Here is an 18,273-nt window from a genome sequence, read left to right as displayed (position 1 = left end):
AAGACAGCTATCTCACCCAAGGTCATGTCCCCTTCACAGGAGTGACCTGTACTCAATGACGGGTCCGCAGAGAGGCTTAAAGACCTGGCCTCCTTGCTTCAGCAGGGAACACCTCTGCAAGACCATCTCAGCTTCGGAGCTAGTGGAAGGGCAGCTGAGGCCTTTGCCCTGACTCTGCCCAGTCCTTCTTCTTCTATTCCCCCACAGGTGTTGATCCCCAAGCACTGCCCTGTGAACCTCCTATGTGCGAATCTCCATCACAGAGTCTTTCCTGGGGAACCTGACCTTCAACACTTGGTGAACTCCGTGTATGATGGTCAGCCTCACTCTTGCTGTGGGATCTGATAACTATCGAATAGGTGCCTAAGTCAAAGTGAAAAAGGAAAAGCCCCAGTTAACATCGCAGGAATAACCAAAGAGATATTTATTAATAAATCATGGCAAATCAGCTGCATGGAATATTAAATAGCCAGTAAAAATTGTGAACATGTTGCAACAAAATATTTTGAAAAAATGACCATGTTCTAATATTGAGAGAATACAATGTTAATTCGATATTGGGAGGTGGGGGAAGCACCAAAGGCCATCTTGGGAATATTTAGAAAAATTTGAATATAGACTGGGTATTATATAATATCATTGCCTCAATGTTAAATCTCCTAGACATGCAAATAACATTGTGATTATACAGAAAAATGACTTTGTTCTTAGGAAATCCTGCCGTAGTATTTATAGGCAGTCTCCTGATATCTGCAACTTGCTTTCAAAGGGTTCAGAAAACAACTGTGAGTGAGAGAGAGAGAGAGAGAGAACTCTTTTCCTACGAAGAGCAAGGATACTTTCTGCAGCGATCTTATTCCCATTCCTGTGCTAAATGCTCCCCCTTGTGTACCAAGAGAGCAGAATGCATTCATTAAAATGCACTTTAAGCCTCCTCTGTGCCAGGGGAAGCAAGACCCTAAGACTTAGAGAAGGCAGTTCAAAAGATGGCATTTTAGTCTCCTCTCTCCCAAGCTGCAACCAACAGTGTAGTGCCTGGGCCCCGGCTTGCTCTCCAGGGTGTCAAAATTGGAGTTTCAGTCCTGGTGGAGGGAAGGCATAGCCAGCAAAGGGGTGGGTAGGAGGGTACCTATAGTCTTGTCTGTGAAGGGCACCGGCTCTAGACTCCAATAGTCCTGAGAATGAATCCTACTTTGTCCACTTGCTCGCTGAGTGACCTCTGTGAGCATCAGCTTCCCGGTCTGTGAAGAAGGGATGAGAAGAGCACTTACTACCAAAGGGTAACTGGCAGGACTAAGTGAGATAATGCAGACCAAGACATAGTCTAGGGCGTGGCCCACCAGTTCAGAGTTAGATCCAGTATTTACTAATCATTGTTATGATCTATTAACCTCTTCTTGAGGAGGCTTCCAAGAGACTTCCTTGGAAGTCCTGTCTTGTAGGGCATAGTTTGAAAAAATTTTGATTTGTAGACTTTAATCTTCAGTGAGAATCCATCCAATTTTTTTTGCCTAGAAATCTATGCTTACTAATATTATACTGAAAACAAGAAATAATTTTTTTTAAACTCCCTTTCAGGGATACATGCACTCAAAAAGACGATTTTGCTAGTGATTTTTCCTCATAAGTGATTTCCAAGAAAATGGACATTTTAAGTTCTCCGCCGATTTTTCTGCTCACCATTATGCCTCCTCTGGGTCTTCTGTCTTTGACGCTTTCATCATGGCTTCCTCCAAGGCAAGTGACTCTCATGTCCCATGTCAAGATGCCTGAAGAACTTTCTTGCTCCCCAAGGTCATGCACCCAACTGCCCACTCTTTCTCCTTCTGCCCTCTTCCTCTCACTCTATGTCTTCTTTCAACAAATCCTCATGGAGCATCTATTCTCTGAAAGACACAGTTCTTATTGGTCTTGGGTACAAAATTATTAAGACCATTGTTCCTGCCTTTTATGAGTTTATATTAGAGTTAGACTCTTGCAGGAAAACCATACATGTAAAAAGGCCCGGGGAGGCATCATAACAGATACTATGGTCTAGCAGAAAACATCAGGAACCCAATGGACTCAGGAGACCTGGATTAAAATCCTAGATTTGCTATAGACTGGCTTTGTAAGCTTGAACAAGTGAAATCACCTCTCCGGGCCTAGATAGTATCATCTGTAAACTGCCTTAGGTTGGGTTCTCCCAAAGTCGACCTTGAGACAGGGACTGGGTTACGTTACGTACAGGTAGTTTACCTGAGAGGGGGTCCTGGGAAGCAGCAGCAAGGAGTAAGGGGGTGAGTTAGGAGAGGCAAGAAAGTGAGTTACAGCAGGTGCAAAGCAGGTGCGCCCCATGGCAGCTGGGGACCAACCCTGCTTGGGACCCCAGGAAACCTGAAGCTCCTCCCTCAAGGGTTGTACCCTCTGAGGAACAGGAAAGCTGAAGCATTCCCCCTGCAGTTCCTGAGCGTCAGCTGCTGAAGGCAGCTCTGAGGCGGATTCACTCTGCCACATGTCCAGCCAAGCATGTTAGAACAAGGGAAAGCCTCCCATGGACACACAGGTGCTTCACTTAGGTAAGGAAGAGGAAGGGGAGGTGGGAACTATGGGGGAGGTGGGGATTGACAGCATCTGCTGTGTCCTCTGGGAGAACTGTTTTGGCAGACAAGTGATAGAGCACGAAGGCCCGGAGCAGAGTAGTCGGCAGAAGCAGGAAACGCACCAGAATGTACAGCAGGATGAAATACTGCCTCAAGGACCCGTCCCTGGGTGCCTGGGTGGCTCGGTGGGTTAAGCCTCTCCCTTCAGCTCAGGTCATGATCTCAGAGTCCTGGGATCGAGCCCCACATCAGGCTCTCTGCTCAGCGGGGAGCCTGCTCCCCCCACCCCAAGCCTGCTTCTCTGCCTACTTGTAATCTCTGTCAAATAAATAAATAAAATCTTTAAGAAAAATAAAAAAGGACCCATCCCTACATGACAGAGTACACCGACCCTGTTATCCTCTACTTGCTTCCTTTTCAGCCTTCAACTAGTACAAACCCTACCAAATCCTTGGGGAGAAATCGCCCAGATCCATCTTTCCAGGTCCACGGCACCCTCCCCAGTCCTGACCCCATCGGTTTGCATGTGGAGGCCCTTCCCCCAACGGGTCTCCCCCTCCCACCTCTGCCAATGCCATCCTGCCAACGACCCCAGTCAAAGAACACTCTGCGAAGTGCTAGTCTCCCCACAGCCCTCCGCTGTTCAAGAGCTTGCCACCACGGCCCCTTTTCTCCAAGATGAAGCCCTAAATCTCATCCTGTGGTTTGAGACAGGCTACCCCGTTCCTTCCGCAGGTCTTCACTTCTAGAATCCACCCTGCTTCTCGGAGAACCATGCCCTAATGTTGCCTTTGGGTTTATTCCAACGTGCCTGCACCTTCATTTTGTGAGGTAGTAGTAATTCTGGAGCCAGACCCAGGTTCGAATCATGCTCCTCTATGTATTAACTGTGCTCTTTTGGCTAAGGTGCCCATGCTTGTTTCCTCATCTGAAAACTGGGGATAATACGAATTCCTACCTCATCGGGCGTTGCAAGGATAGTCATTTTATATACAGAAAGTAGCTTTAAGCAACGCCGGGTACAAAATGAGTAGCCAGTGAATGTGAGCTATCGTTATGGGTTCCTTATGGGTTCCCTCGAGGTGTTAAGATTCTTACAAGAGGTATCTACTGAGAAGGGTTAGTTTCTTTACACAAGTTCATGGGCCTCCTGAGCCTTTCTGCACACAAAGCCCAGCTCCAGACCCTATGCGCCTGAAACGGGTCCTTCACCAGCATGCAAATGGCTCCCCTGCTGCTCCTTCACTCCCCACAGCAAAACCACCCTTTAGAGCTACTGAACACAAGGCCAAGAGCATACAGTGGAAAAACAGGTGGGGAGTGTTTCCTTAGTCCTCAGGCTCTCATCATGAAAACATCACCTCCAAGTCCTGTGAAGTGTGCCTCATACACCTTGACTGAAGCTGACCTGTTAAAAGTTGTGTGTGTGTTTTAAAAAAGAAAGTCATGTGGGTAAATGTGTAAGTGATGAAAGTGTGGTTTATTTGTTTTTATAATTTTAAATCTATTTTTTTTATAATTTTTTTTAAGATTTTATTTATGTATTTGTCAGAGAGAGTGAGCACAGGCAGACAGAGTGGTAGGCAGAGGCAGAGGGAGAAGCAGACTCCCTGCTGAGCAAGGAGCCTGACGTGGGACTCGATCCCAGGACGCTGGGATCACGACCTGAGCCAAAGGCAGCCACTTAACCAACTGAGCCACCCAGGTGTCCCTTAAATCTATTTCTAACAAGTAATATATTCACAGAGATCACAACTCTTAAAAAACAGAAAAGGTACACAGGGTTTCCCTCCTTTCCCGACCCCAGCCACCTGGTTCTCATCTCCAGAGGCCACCAAAATTACCAGTTTCTGTTGGATACTCGATGTTCTTTTAGATGTTCTGTCCAAATACGAGCAAACACATACGTATTTTTCTCTTTTAATACACCCAGTTTCCCTTGCTTTTTAAACTTTACTAAATCTCTAACTGATACAGAAGAATATAATGTAAGTTAACACAAAAGAATAAAAACGTCACCACTCAGCTTAAGGAGCAACCTTGCTCATTTATTTTCACAGCTTCATACTATTTCCTCTCCTGGTGGGTTACAGTTCATCCCCTCGGGCCCCAGGGAACAGGCTCATAGGTGGTTTCCAATCTCGTGTGGTTACCCCCATGCTACAGTGAATAACTTGTTCATCCGTTTCTTACTTATGAGCAGTAAATCCAGAAGACAAATTCCTATGTGGGGAATAACTACTACATCAAAGAGTATTTTTATAAGTCATTTTTAAAGATAAATATCCGGGTTACCTTCCATAGAGGTGGGTCCAAACTGATTTGCTTTTAAGTTCCCAAGATGCCTAGAAGTCCAAGTCCAATGGGGGACAAAGTCATCTGAGGGACAGAACTAAAAGGATGGGAAAGCAAAGGGATCACTTTAAAATGACATTGAAAGAACGATACGGCACACGGTACGCAAGAAATGAGTGTTAGCAATTTAAAACACTTAACCTTTCAGAGTATGAAAGCTTCTCTCTTAAACACACACACACATACACACACACACAATCTCAAAATAACCTTAAGTGAAGCAACCAAGGCCCAGAGAGGTTAGGAATTTCCCCCAAGATAACACAGCATGTGGTGAGCAAAAAGCCCACGTGTAATGGGGACTGCAGACTGCAACCTGATTTTTCCGGTATTCAGAGTGCAGGAATTAGGCCTCCTCTACACTGGACTTGGAGATCACAACAGCGCTAAACCCTTCGGGCCTTGAGTGGGAAGTGACGCATCCATCACCCATGATTCTAGAAACGGTGTGTGCCAGAACATTGTGACTGGATTAACATTTTGCCTCTCAATTTCTTTCCAACGTTCTTCCCAGAAATTGCTCTCAAACTCCGGGTCCCCATGGAAACCTCAGGAAAGCCAGCCTGTTGACACGAAGCGAAATTCAGCTCTGACTGCTCACTTGATAACAAATGGATGTTATTAAAAGCCTGGGCCCAGCAGATGCCTGCTGCAGCTCACGGCCAAAGCCGCACTCTCCGTGGCTGGAGGGTAAAAGAGATGGTCTGTTCCGGTGCCAGGCTGCGCGGTCAGCTCAGAGGAAAGGGGGACATCCCGTGAGCCCCACCGTCAGTCAGACACGGGACAAGGTGTTATCGGGTACGTTTGGGGGGTGAGGAGCCCAGTGAGAGTGTGGGGGACACTAATAAGCCACATCGTGAGATCTTGGCCACCTGCAGAAGCCATCTGTGATGTGTCCTCCAGACGGAGAAGTAAAAGAATGGAGGCCAGGGGGTCTGTCAGAGGAAGCCGCGTGGACGAGGACAGTGTGATCTGGAAAGGAACAGAACCTAGTTTGGAGGGAGGAATCCAACGGGCAAGAACCGAGCAGCATTTCCCTGGCATTAGCCAGAGATCCAGTGGCTGGGAGGCTCGATCCTTGGTGAAACAGTCGAGGAATGCTTGCAGAGCACCTACAGGACCAGACGGATGCCGCTGGCCTGAGTAAGGCGGAGCCAGCCGCCGCAGCCTGGTGGAGGGACACAGCAAACAGGCTCGTAAATAAACATAAACACAAGCTCGTTTCCATTAGTGACAACTGCTATGAAGGAAAGAAGTGATGAAGTGACGTGCCCTTGCCTAGTCTGGCAGCTTGGATTTGTGGACTTGGAGCTACGACCTAAATGTCAGGGAGTGCCGGGCCCAGAGAAGATGCAGAAAAGAAGGGGCAAATCAGAGCAGGTAGCATGAGAGGTCCCTCCAGAAGGAATGCACTTGGCCTGGTTCACAACAGAATCTTCGTGGCGGTGCCAGGACAGGGAGCACACCGGGACTCGTGAAGCTGGAGCCTCAGGTGTGGCCACAGTCCAGACCACACGGGGCCTCAAGGGTCTCCGAAAAGACAGTGGGTTTTGTCTTAAGTTCATTTTGAAGTCACCATAGAGTAGGAGTGGTGGTGGTTTGTGGTTGTTTTTAAAGCAGGGGAGTGAGGTGCTCTGGTCTGTATTTTTAAAGACCGCTCTGGCTGCTTCAAGGAGATACAGACTGCAAGGTGGGGAGGAGACAGAAAAAAAGCAGGGCGACCTACAGGGCTAGTGCCCAAGGATGAAATATCCCGGCAGGCCATCCAGCATTCTTTCCTCCACGTCGATGCTCAAGAAAGACATTGTTGGGGCGCCTGGGTGGCTCAGTGGGTTAAGCGGCTGCCTTCAGCTCAGGTCATGATCTCAGAGTCCTGGGATAGAGTCCCGCATCAGGCTCCCTGCTCAGCAGGGTGTCTGCTTCTCCCTCTGTCCCTCACCGCTGCTCTTGCTCTCTATGTCTCTCAAATAAAATCTTGAAAGGAAGGAAGAAGAGAAGAAAAGAGAAGGGAACCGTAGGACTCATCTAGTCATCGGGAATAACCCCCGCCAGAGCAAGAGCTGAGTGGTGTCAGCCCCGTGTGCGACAACAGCAGGCCCGGAGGACAGGTCTCTGGTATCATCAGAGCTCTCTCTGGAGGGGCAGAAATGGTTAATCTGTTCATAAAGGAAAAACTGCATGAGGGCTAGAGACACAGCAGTCTCTCCCTGACCTCTTCCCCCTCCGCACTGGCCCATTTCTCTGCTCCATTTACCAAGCACTCTGCCTCCTTCCTCCCGTTCCCTCCTGAAGCCGCCCAACCACTGCCATCCCCATCACTCCACTGAAATTGCTCTGAAGAAGCTCCATGCTGCCAAAGCCAACAGTCACCTCGGTCCTCAGCTGACTCCACTGACCAGGGACATCTGATCCGATCCCTGTCTCTCTGAAATCACTTCTCCCCTGGGCTTCCTTGGTTTTCTCCTTATCCTCTAACTCCCACTCCCGCCCCAGCTCATCCTCTCTGTCCCTTTCTGGCACCTTCTCCTCTCCAGACCCCTAAATGTAAAAGTCCCCAAGACTAGGTCCCCAGACATCTTCCCCATCTACACCCAGCATCTCCACGATCTCCTAGAGTCCTGTGCCTTCAAATACTATCCAAGCGTCCCAATTGTACATTCGCACCCTGAACCTCATCCCTGAATCCCAACTCCTACCTGACATCTCCTCAAAGACATCCAACTGGCATCTCAGGTTTAACGTCCAAAATGAAACTCCTGATCTTCCTCTCCCAAAAGGCTCCCCCCACAATCTTTCCCCAACTCAATAAATGGCCACCATCTTTTCACACGCCGTACACGTTCACGGTCTGTCCCCTCCACCAGAATGTAGGCTCTATGAGCACATGGGCTTTTTCTCCGCTGCTCAGTCACCAGGGCAGGAACACTGCTTGGCACTGAATAGGAGCTATCTGTTGGATGGATGCGACACCTCCTCTAGGAAGCCTCCCCACCCCTTTAACCAGATTACTTCTCCCACCTTATGTAGCTATTACCTCTCCTTAATAGCACGGGGCACAGCTGCCATAGTGTGGTCATTTGGATGATTCTTTGATGGACAGCGGTCCCTACTGTCAGCCCGTAACCAACAGGAGGACACATGCTACTCTGGTTTCAGTTACCAGCATCTAACCTGGAGCTGGCAAAGAGTAGCCCCTACATAAGTAAAAATATTTTTAAATGAATAAACAGATAATACAAGCTACGGGTCCTCCTCCAGAAACATGTGCTCCTATCACCACACACAGTATGTGCTGGCACTGCAGGTTAGGAATTCTGGTCTCGATCCTTTTAGGACGCCCTAACAAAATGCCACAGACTGAGTGGCTTCCAAACAACAGGAAGTTACTGCTCACAGTTCTCGATGCTGGAAGTCCAGTCAGGGCGCCCGCAGGGCAGTGAGGTTGTGGGCTGCACACCTACCGTTGCGTCCTCACGTGGGAAGGGGTTGGGGGGACAGGGTCTCTTTCCTGAGAGTGCTAACCCCAGTCACAAGGGCTCAGCCCTCAAGAACTAATCCCCTGCCAAAGGCCCCACCTCCTAATACCATCACCCCATGGGGTAGGATTTCAACATCTGAATTTGGGACAGAGAGAGGGACACAAGCATTCAGACCACAGCACCCCAAACTTACCCTGTGGAAATACAGGGATATTGTCCCCTCCCTCTGGGATCTTCGGCCATGGCACACACGGAGTAGATCTCCTGAAAGAATGCTCTAACTAGCTGGAGATACTTGTGAACGCTCTCGGAACTGACACAGACAATGTGTCAGCAAGACTGGGAGGGAGCTCAGGGAGACAAAGGGCAAAAGGAGACCCGGAGAGAAGCCGTCCCAGAGCAAAATGACTCTGGTCGTGTCGGTTGGGTCCCACAACCAAATTCAATCTCATCAGCTGGCTACAGCTGCCTTAGGGGTACAACCACATACTATGTCATTGGTTTTATAACAACACCGCTAACAGAAATGCATGGAAAGATCCTCATAAACATACATTCGTTCCCTCGGCAAATTCGTTCCCTTACTAAGCAGCCACCGTGCGCCTCACACTGTAAGAGACTGTCTTACGGGGGGCGACTTAGCCCCTTGTCCCCGTTGAGTGTCAGATGCTGGACTGTACTTGCTCCAGCACTCAGCCCAGATACTCACTGCGTTATAACTGGACAGCCTCATTACCTCAGTGTTCTGGGAAGGTGCCAGAAGGACTTGCTTGCAGAGACTGTCACTAATCTCCAGAATGTGTTCTCTCTACTCAGCAGGTACACGTGCACCCAACACACAGAAGCAGCAGGTCCCAGAGCGAGTCTCCAGCAAGTCTCTCTCCAGCACGTCTCCAACGAGTCTCTCTCACCAGAAAGCTGCTGGTCAGCCCTCAACAGGAGAGCTAAGTGAGTAATTCTGGCTCAGGCTGGACTTTCCTTCCTGGTCCTAGGGATCTTCACATATTTCCACATTTTCTGGTTCTACACCTTCTGTGCTACAACAGTCACTTCCTTCCTCCAAGGCCCTTTTAAGTAATGACAGGACAGTTCTTCAGTTGGGCTCACTTGTTTGTTCAAAGTGTAATCTTTTAGCTGGCGAGGATGCGGAGAAAGGGGAACCCTCCTACACTGCTGGTGGGAATGCAAGCTGGTGTAGCCACTCTGGATAACAGCATGGAGGGTCCTCAAAAAGTTGAAAACAGAGCTACCCTACGACCCAGCAACTGCACTACTGGGTATTTACTCTAAAGATACAAACAGTGATCCGAAGGGGCACGTGCACCCAAATGTTTATAGCAGCAATGTTCACAATAGCCAAACTATGGAAAGAACCTAGATGTCCATCAACAGGTGAATGGATAAAGAAGATGTGGTATATATGCACAATGGAATACTATGCAGCCACCAGAAGGAATGAAATCTTGCCATTTGCAATGACATGGATGAAACTAGAGGGTATTATGCTTAGCAAAATAAGTCAATCAGAGAAAGACAATTATCATATGATTTCCCTGAGATGAGGAAGTTAAAAGGCAACATGAGGGGTTTGGGAAGTAGGAAAGGAATCAATGAAACAAGATGGGATCGGGAGGAAGACAAACCATAAAAGACTCTTAATCTCACAAAACAAACTGAGGGTTGCTGGGGGGAGGCGGGTAGGGAGAGGGAGGTGGGGTTATGGACATTGGGGCCGGTATGTGCTATGAAGTCTGTAACCCTGGTGATTCACAGACCTGTACCCTTGGGTTAATAATACATTATATGTAAATAAAAAATAAAAAATTTATAAAAACAAAGTGTAATCTTTTAGGGACCAAGTTTTTATTAAAAGATTTCTGTAGGGGCACCTGCGTGGCTCAGTGGGTTAAAGCCTCTGCCTTCGGCTCAGGTCATGAGCCTGGGTCCTGGGACTGAGCCCCGCATCGAGCCCCGCATGGAGCCCCGCATGGAGCCCCGCATCAGGCTCTCTGCTCAGCGGGGAGCCTGCTTCCTCCTCTCTCTCTCTGCCTGCTTCTCTGCCTACTTGTGATCTCTGTCTGTCATATAAATAAATAAAATCTTTAAGAAAAAAAAAAAAAGATTTCTGTAGCACAGACTCTGCAAAGGCTAGCTTTCTGCTTACTTGCTACTGAGAGTGCTGTGGCAGCCCACTGTCCCTTGACCCTGAGCACTCTGCATCTATCTTCTTTGGGACAGTTCCGCCTTGCTCACTGTGACCTAAGTTTGCAAGTGGTAGGCATGCAACAGACATGGGGTTGATGGAGGGATGGGCGGATGGAGGAAGGGAAGATGGAGAAAAGGAGGGAGAGGCAGACGTAGGAAAATTATCTCCTTGTAACTTCTACCTCTGTTCTCCAAAATTGATTCAAGGCACATGAGTATGACTTCCTCTTCCCTTAATGGTATGTTTCTGGAATGTCCCAGGCTTCTAACCACTAGTAAGTACAAACCTATCACATTTATAGTAACCCCAATTCTTGATTAAGCACACCTTCCCCAAGCCCAACTTTTTAGGAAAGCATTCTCCACCTAAAGTTTCTGTGAAGCGTCAGCATCGCTCACTATTACAAGCTGAGTGTACACAAGCTCCCACCAGCTTGCAAGTCCCATATAAGGTGATTTTCTACTTCAAGGTCGTGATGAAACGGGTCCAGAATCAGAGCCACAGCCTTCAGGCTTCGTCATGTTCCTGCTCCTTGGCTCCGAGCTGACCACTCAACCACCGAAACGCCAACCTTTGTCGGAATGCTGATCTCCTCCCCCTGCCCAAGACCAGCTCCTTCCAAGGTTCCCACAGACCCACGGAGTGGGCCAACTGACAGTCCCCTCCTTTCGTTCCCAGAAGACAGGGCTTTCTTGAAGGCGGAGGAGTTAGGGTCAGAGTGACCGTGAAGGGGGAGCAACAAGGAGGCACACGTCACACTGTGACTGCCGCCCACGGTCCCTCTAACCTCCGGTCATCGTTCAGTCTGAGCCACTTGGCCACAGGTCTCCCCAGCTCAGATGTCATTCTTCTTTCAGGAAGCTGTTTTCCTCTGCTCTAGCGAGGACTGCTTTCAGGACTTCTAGGCCACCTGACAGGCGTGAGCATGTCTGAACCGTAAATGGAAACAGGGCTCGTTTGGCATCTTTCCCACAGGCTCCTAACCTCACGCAAAGCAAGAGGTATTAATGGGCATCTGTTTTTCAGTATTCCTAAATATTCTGCGAAAGGCAGGAATTCTACCAACACTGCAGGACACCGAGGGGCTGGCTTGCACAAGCACAAAGAGGCACTGACTCCACAAGGAACATCACAATTTGTGACCCAGTCAAAAACATACCCTGTCATGGCACCTGGGTGGCTCAGTGGGTTAAGTCTGCCTTCAGCTCAGGTCATGATCTCAAGGTCCTGGGATCAAGCCCCGCATGGGGCTCTCTGCTCAACAGGGAGCCTGCTTTCGCCTCTCTCTGCCTGCCTCTCTGCCTACTTGTGATCTCTCTCTCTCTCTGTAAAATAAACAAATACAATCTTAAAAAACAAAACAAAAAAAAAAAAAAAAAAAAAAACCTGTCACAAGGGCCTGAATGGCCACGGTATTCTTTAGGGAGGGCTAAACTGCTAGATCAGGACTCACCCAATAATTCTGTGACTTCCAAAGAAATATACAGGTTTTGTCTTTGAGGATCAGTGCCACATCATACTTTTTAAGTAGGTGTAAGACGGCTCCTTAGGGTCATTCGGGGGTCCAGGCTGGTGGTGGCTCTGCTATCTTCAACCGGCAGCTTCCGAGGTCATTCTAGTCCCCAGCCGTTCATCAGTAGGCAAGGAGGAAAAGGTGTAAAGGACAGGGTAGGCAGTTTCACCATCAGCCCCTTATATTCCAATGGGGAGAACCTGTCACATGGCCACACCTCACTGCAAAGGAGGCTGGGAACTGTAGTCCCTGGCCCAACAGCCACATGCCAGCTACAGCTCTTACTCTAGAACAAGGGACAGCAAATTGTAGCCCAAAGTCAAATCCTCAAGTCCCCGGATTTGATAAGCCAAGTTTTACTGGAGCACAGCCATACATTCATGCAGAGTTGAGCAGTTATAGCAAAGACCTTATGGCATGCAAAGCCCAAAGTATTTACTAGCTAGCCCCTTACAGAAAACATTTGCTATTTCCTTCTTTAGGGAAAGAAAAAAGCACGCACTTGGTGGGACAACTAGCAGTCGACACTCTCAAAATTTATCTCGGAAACTGTCAGAAAGACACATAGACAAAAATATTCCTTCAAGCAGTTCTGTCATACCAAAAAACTAAAAACAACTTAAAAAGGACTGTGAAGTTATGGACCATGCACACCACAAAATACAATGTAACCTTTAAAAAGAATGAGGGGGCACCTGGGTGGCTCAGTGGGTTAAAGCCTCTGCCTTCAGCTCAGGTCATGATCCCAGGGTCCTGGGATCGAGGCCCACATTGGGCTCTCTGCTCAGCAGGGAGCCTATTTCCTCCTCTCTCTCTGACTGCCTCTCTGCCTACTTGTGATCGCTCTCTCTGTCAAATAAATAAATAAATATATATATTTAAAAAATAAATAAATAAAATAAAAAAAAAATAAAAAGAATGAGGAAGTTCAACATGTACTGATTAGAAAATATCCAAGTATTTTAACTTTGAAAAGTAAAATGCAGAACAATGTTTAGAATGTTACCGCTTGTACGGGGAGGGGGAAACGAACTTAATCTATAATACCTATATGCTAATATGGGCATAAAAATTCCTGGAAGAGGGGCGACTGGGTGGCTCAGTGGGTTAAAAGCCTCTGCTTTCGGGTCATGATCCCAGAGTCCTGGGATTGAGCCCCCCATCGGGGCTCTCTGCTCAGCAACAGGCTTGCTTCTCTTCCCCTCTCTCTCTGCCTGCCTCTCTGCCTACTTGTGATCTCTGTCTGTCAAATAAATAAATTAAATGTTTAAAAAAAAATTCCTGGAAGAACATAAAAGAAACTGAAGACAGGTTGTTTCTGGACAGAGAAATCAAAAAGTGGAAGGACGGAGGACTTTTTACCATATACTTTTATATATTTTGAATTTGTATCATGTGTAGGCACCACCTATTTTTAAAATAATTAATTAAAAATAAAGCTCAGAAAACCACATACACAAAACAGTTCGCCTTTACTTCCACTGCTAACCAACCCTGCTTATGAAATACATAATCTTTCTTATAAACCCTAATAGTCTTATAAACCCATCAGAGTCCATGGACCTAGGAGCCGGTTTACCTTGTGGAATCTGCTTCCCTGCTCCGTCATATGTCAGATTCTCAGAAATACCTCATTCTTCTTATTTTCCTAGTCAACTCACAAATTCTATTTTAGTCCCCTGCTTTTCTTGAAAGTTCCTCTTTCCAGACAGCGTTTATCAGTATTTATTCAGTTCACTCACACATGATGAGTGTAAAGAGAAGCAACTCTGACCTCAGGGAAAAATTAAGCATCAAAAGACAAAAGTACAGTTTCTGATAAACAACTTTCAAAGAAAAATCTCACAAGGGAACCTACCTTTCAGTTAAAACTGACAGCAATCCATGTCACATAAGCTGAAGAGAAAATGGAATCCACTGGTATATGTAACTGGGAAGTTCCAAAGTGGCCGCTGGCTTGAAGCGACAGAAAGATCTCGGAACTCACAAATGCCTTCAGGGTTTTTGCTCTGCTCTCAGCTCTGCCAGGCTGCATTCTGCCACAGGCCCTTCTGCGACAGTCAGGTTGCCCACCACGAGCCCCAAACTCCCAGGCCCCTAGTTTAGCATTCCTCATGGAGAGATTTTTTTTTTAAATCCTCGTATGTCAATAGAGCAAATCCAGAGGACTCTGTGACAGGTCTTTCTTAGACTTGTCCAGGGGTGGGCTCCAGGCCCCTGCCAGCTTAGGCCAAATGCCTTTACATATGCAAAGAAGGGGTTTCCCAAAAGGAGCTGTAGAAGGGGAGTAGTAGGTAGAAAAGAAACAACAAATATCCTCTTTTGCTTCTAATTCCAGATTGTGACCACTGGACACTTTAACAGGCTTAAAACTATAAACTCACTCCCTACACTGGCAAGATATAAGGGGTTTTCAATCTCAAGACAAGTTGGCTGCCAAGTTCAAACTTACACACACACGCACTGTCTGATTCATCTGTACTAGACACAATTATGAATACCAGACTGGAAACCTGCTCATAAATTGGCAAAAGAAAAAAAAAAAAAGACCCTCCAAAAATCCAGTTTGTAAATCAGATTACAATCCTTTGGTCCCTCTGAAACTTTCTGCTCAAGACAAAGCATTTCCGTAGTACAGCCTGCCAAAATTTATCTTCCTCATTTTAGCCGCATGCTTTTTAAATGACCATCTAAAAGCCAAAAAGATATGCAAATATGAGATCTATAATTAGTTCTAAATTATAAAATAACTTAAGAGGTTGTGTCTGTGTTCCTCTTACCAAAGGTTCACTCACTTTCTCCCAGAATCCTCCTGGTCAGCTGACCCAAACGGATACATGACATTTCCTTTGACTGATTCTTGAGTAACGACTGCAGGGATCCCACCATAACACAAGGCAGAGGATCTACATTAAATGAAAGTTTCTCAATAAGCGGAAAACTCATCTAAGATCAAAAGCCTGGGCATCCTTGCTTTCAGAAACTGTTCGTTATTACAGGAGAAATATGTCACGACATGTGTGAGAGTTAATGCTGTATATGCCGGCTTAATGCCAAATATCTTTTATTTGGAATTATATGATGAAAGCCAATTTCTAAAACATCTTCAAGAAGGAAGATTGATACACGTATTTTAAAGCAATGGTTCCCATCTACAAGTAAGATATTTTTGGATATCTCAGATCATCAAGGGTGACACAAAATCTTCAAAACAAAATTACTTTTAAATCGATTTTATTTAAAAACATATATAAATAGACCAAATAACACTCAAGCCTGAGGGAGCTTCAGTCTTTTCTTAAGAACATAATAGTCCAAAAAGACTACTACTTATTGCTGATTCAGCTCACAGTACCAGCCCTCTTCAAGCAGCAGCACAATCACCAGCAAACATTTTATGGGCACCTTGGAGGGACTGGAGGGAGTCACAGAGCGATGAGCCACAGCCTTGCCCTCAAGGAGCGTACAGTGTAGCTGGAGAAATGAAACATCCAGAACAGACACAAAGTCCACACATCTATCATAACAAAAGCAATTACTGGCATAAGTTATCACATGTTTTAACAAATGAGAGTTGGAATATCTTAGCAAATATACACTACATCAAGTTTCAACCTAACATATCCAAAAAAAAATTTTTTTAATTTTTTTTTTTTGTTCACCCATGTTTCAACTCAACTGAATTAAAAGAGGAAAATATAATTCCAAGACAAAGGTACCATAGTGTTTGCTGTCCCCAGTGAAGGGATGGACTGATCATGTCCTAGAATTTCTCCATGGTTCTACATCCAGATGTCAAGTTCAGTAGTTCTGACTGCCAAATCGATGTACGAATTCAGACAGGGAGTAGACAGCTCCCCATCCTACCTCGGGATCCATACTGATAAAATCATTCAGGTTCATTTTGGAATCTAAAAAATTCATGAAAGAAATGTCCATTGAAAACACAATAAAACAACCTAGAAGATCAAAGGTAGGGGAAATTATTCAAATGGAGAAGGGTTCTTGAACACTTAACTCAATCTAATCATGAAGAAACATCACACAAACCCAAATTGAGGGGCATGCTACAAAATAACTGACCGGTACTCTTCAAAACTGTAAAAAAGTTATAAAAAGAAAGGAAAAAAAAACTATCAGAGACTGCAGGGGACTGAGAAGACAGGACAACTAAATGTAGTATCACGGGGCAGATTCTGAACCAGAGAAAAGAAATTACTGGGAAAACTTGCAAAACTTAGGTAAGGTCTGTAAGTCAACAGTACTAGACCAATACTTCTATGTCAAGTACATCATTTTCTTAGTTTCAGTTATTACATTATGGTTATATAAAATTCAACATTTGTGAAATCAGAGTAAAAGGGTTATGGGAATGCTCTAAAGTGTTTAAGCAAATTTTTCATAAGTCTAAAATTATTTTTATTTTATTTTATTTTATTTTTTTAAGATTTTATTTATTTATCAGAGAGAGAGAGAGAGAGGGAGAGAGAGCGAGCACAGGCAGACAGAATGGCAGGCAGATGCAGAGGGAGAAGCAGGCTCCCTGCCGAGCAAGGAGCCCGATATGGGACTTGATCCCAGGACGCTGGGATCATGACCTGAGCCGAAGGCAGCTGCTTAACCAACTGAGCCACCCAGGCGTCCCTATTTTATTCTATTTTGAGAGAGAGAGAGAAAATGAATAAGGAGGGAGGAGGTCAGAGAGAGATGGAGAAGCAGGCTCTCCACTGAGCAGGGGGCCCAACTTGGGGCTCAATCCCAGGACCCTGAGATCATGACCTGAGCCAAAGGCAGACACTTAACCAACTGAGCCATCCAGGTGCCCCAAAAGTCTAAAATTATTTCAAAACAAAAATTTAAATGAAGGGGTGCCTGGGTGGTTCAGTGAGTTAACCCTCCGCAAAATGCACGAATAATCAAACTGCCAGTTTATTGGATTCAACTGCCAAGTTATAGGAAATTCAGAGGCTACAAAAGAGATAAAATCAGCAAAATCTAGACTGCTTCTCTGGGACCCAGTTTCTTCAACAAATAAATTTTAAGAAAAGAAGAGCTGGGCAAGGGGCGCCTGGGTGGCTCAGTGGGTTAAGCCGCTGCCTTCGGCTCGGGTCGTGATCTCAGGGTCCTGGGATCGAGTCCCGCGTCGGGCTCTCTGCTCGGCAGGGAGCCCGCTTCCCTCTCTCTCTCTCTGCCTGCCTCTCCATCTACTTGTGATTTCTCTCTGTCAAATAAATAAATAACATCTTAAAAAAAAAAAAAAGTTTAAAAGAGCTGAGCAAGGAATCTATATATTTAAAAAAAACTCTTCGGAGACATAACCAAATACAATGTAGGGATCTCTCATTAAGGCATTGATTTAAATAAACAAACTGTATAAAAAAAGAGGATATGGGAGCGCCTGGCTGGCTCAGTTGGTAGAATATACAGCTCTTGATAACAGGGTAGTGAGTTCAAGTCCCATTCTGGATGTAGAGATTATTTAAAAATAAAATCTTTAAAAAAAAAAATGGGGCGCCTGGGTGGCTCAGTGGGTTAAAGCCTCTGCCTTCGGCTCAGGTCATGATCTCAGGTCCTGGGATTGAGCCCCATGTCGGGCTCCCTGCTCAGCGGGGAGCCTGCTTCCCCCTCTTTCTCTCTGCCTGCCTACTTGTGATCTCCCTCTCTCTTTGTCAAATAAATAAATAAATAAATAAATAAATCTTTAATGATTTTATGACTTTATAACTGTGAATGTGAACACTGGCTAGATAGCTAGATGATGATTTTAAAGAATTACTGTTAACTTTTTTAGATAAAATAATGGTACAATGGTTATTTTTTTTCTTTTTAAAGAAAGCCTTTTATTTTAGAGATCCATTCTGAAACATTTAGAGTTGAAATGACATAGTATCTGAGACTGGCTTCAAAATAATATGAGAAGGAGGCAAATGGATGGGAGCTGACCGGCCATGAGCTGACAACTGTTGAAAATCTGACACACTATTTAGTCCAGTTCAGTATATGATTTAAATTCTCCACACTGAAGAAAATGTTTAAGTATGTACATATTGCTATTTCTTTTTTTTTTTTTAAGATTTTATTTATTTATTTGACAGAGAGAGATTACATGTAGGCAGAGAGGCAGGCAGAGAGAGAGAG

General features: G+C 45.7%; 1 protein-coding gene and 1 long non-coding RNA gene across 6 annotated transcripts in view; both read right to left on the bottom strand.

Moving 5' to 3' along the window:
* Positions 1-398: 398 nt before the first annotated feature.
* On the bottom strand, positions 399-14,342 carry LOC132014277 (uncharacterized). Of its 4 annotated transcripts, XR_009403265.1 has the most exons (5): positions 13,994-14,342; positions 12,076-12,237; positions 4,878-4,974; positions 1,681-1,886; positions 399-1,241 (listed from the first exon to the last, which is right to left on the bottom strand). It is a non-coding gene; the product is annotated as an uncharacterized LOC132014277 (long non-coding RNA). The 4 variants fall into 4 exon arrangements; XR_009403268.1 differs by lacking the exon at positions 12,076-12,237; XR_009403266.1 differs by lacking the exons at positions 12,076-12,237; positions 13,994-14,342 and adding an exon at positions 9,153-10,102.
* Positions 14,343-15,352: 1,010 nt separating this feature from the next.
* NTAQ1 (N-terminal glutamine amidase 1) overlaps positions 15,353-18,273 on the bottom strand; it is a 20,213-nt gene continuing 17,292 nt past the window's right edge. For both annotated transcript variants that reach the window (XM_059395115.1, XM_059395116.1), the window contains one exon: positions 15,353-16,046. In XM_059395115.1, coding sequence (XP_059251098.1) covers positions 15,937-16,046 — 110 coding nt within the window. In that variant the 3' untranslated portion in view covers positions 15,353-15,936. The remainder of the gene's footprint in view (positions 16,047-18,273) is intronic.

Source organism: Mustela nigripes, chromosome 3 (assembly GCF_022355385.1).
Source record: "Mustela nigripes isolate SB6536 chromosome 3, MUSNIG.SB6536, whole genome shotgun sequence".
Taxonomy (NCBI): domain Eukaryota; kingdom Metazoa; phylum Chordata; class Mammalia; order Carnivora; family Mustelidae; genus Mustela; species Mustela nigripes.
Note: the sequence above shows the minus strand (reverse complement) of the source record. Positions and strands in the feature narration are given on the sequence as shown.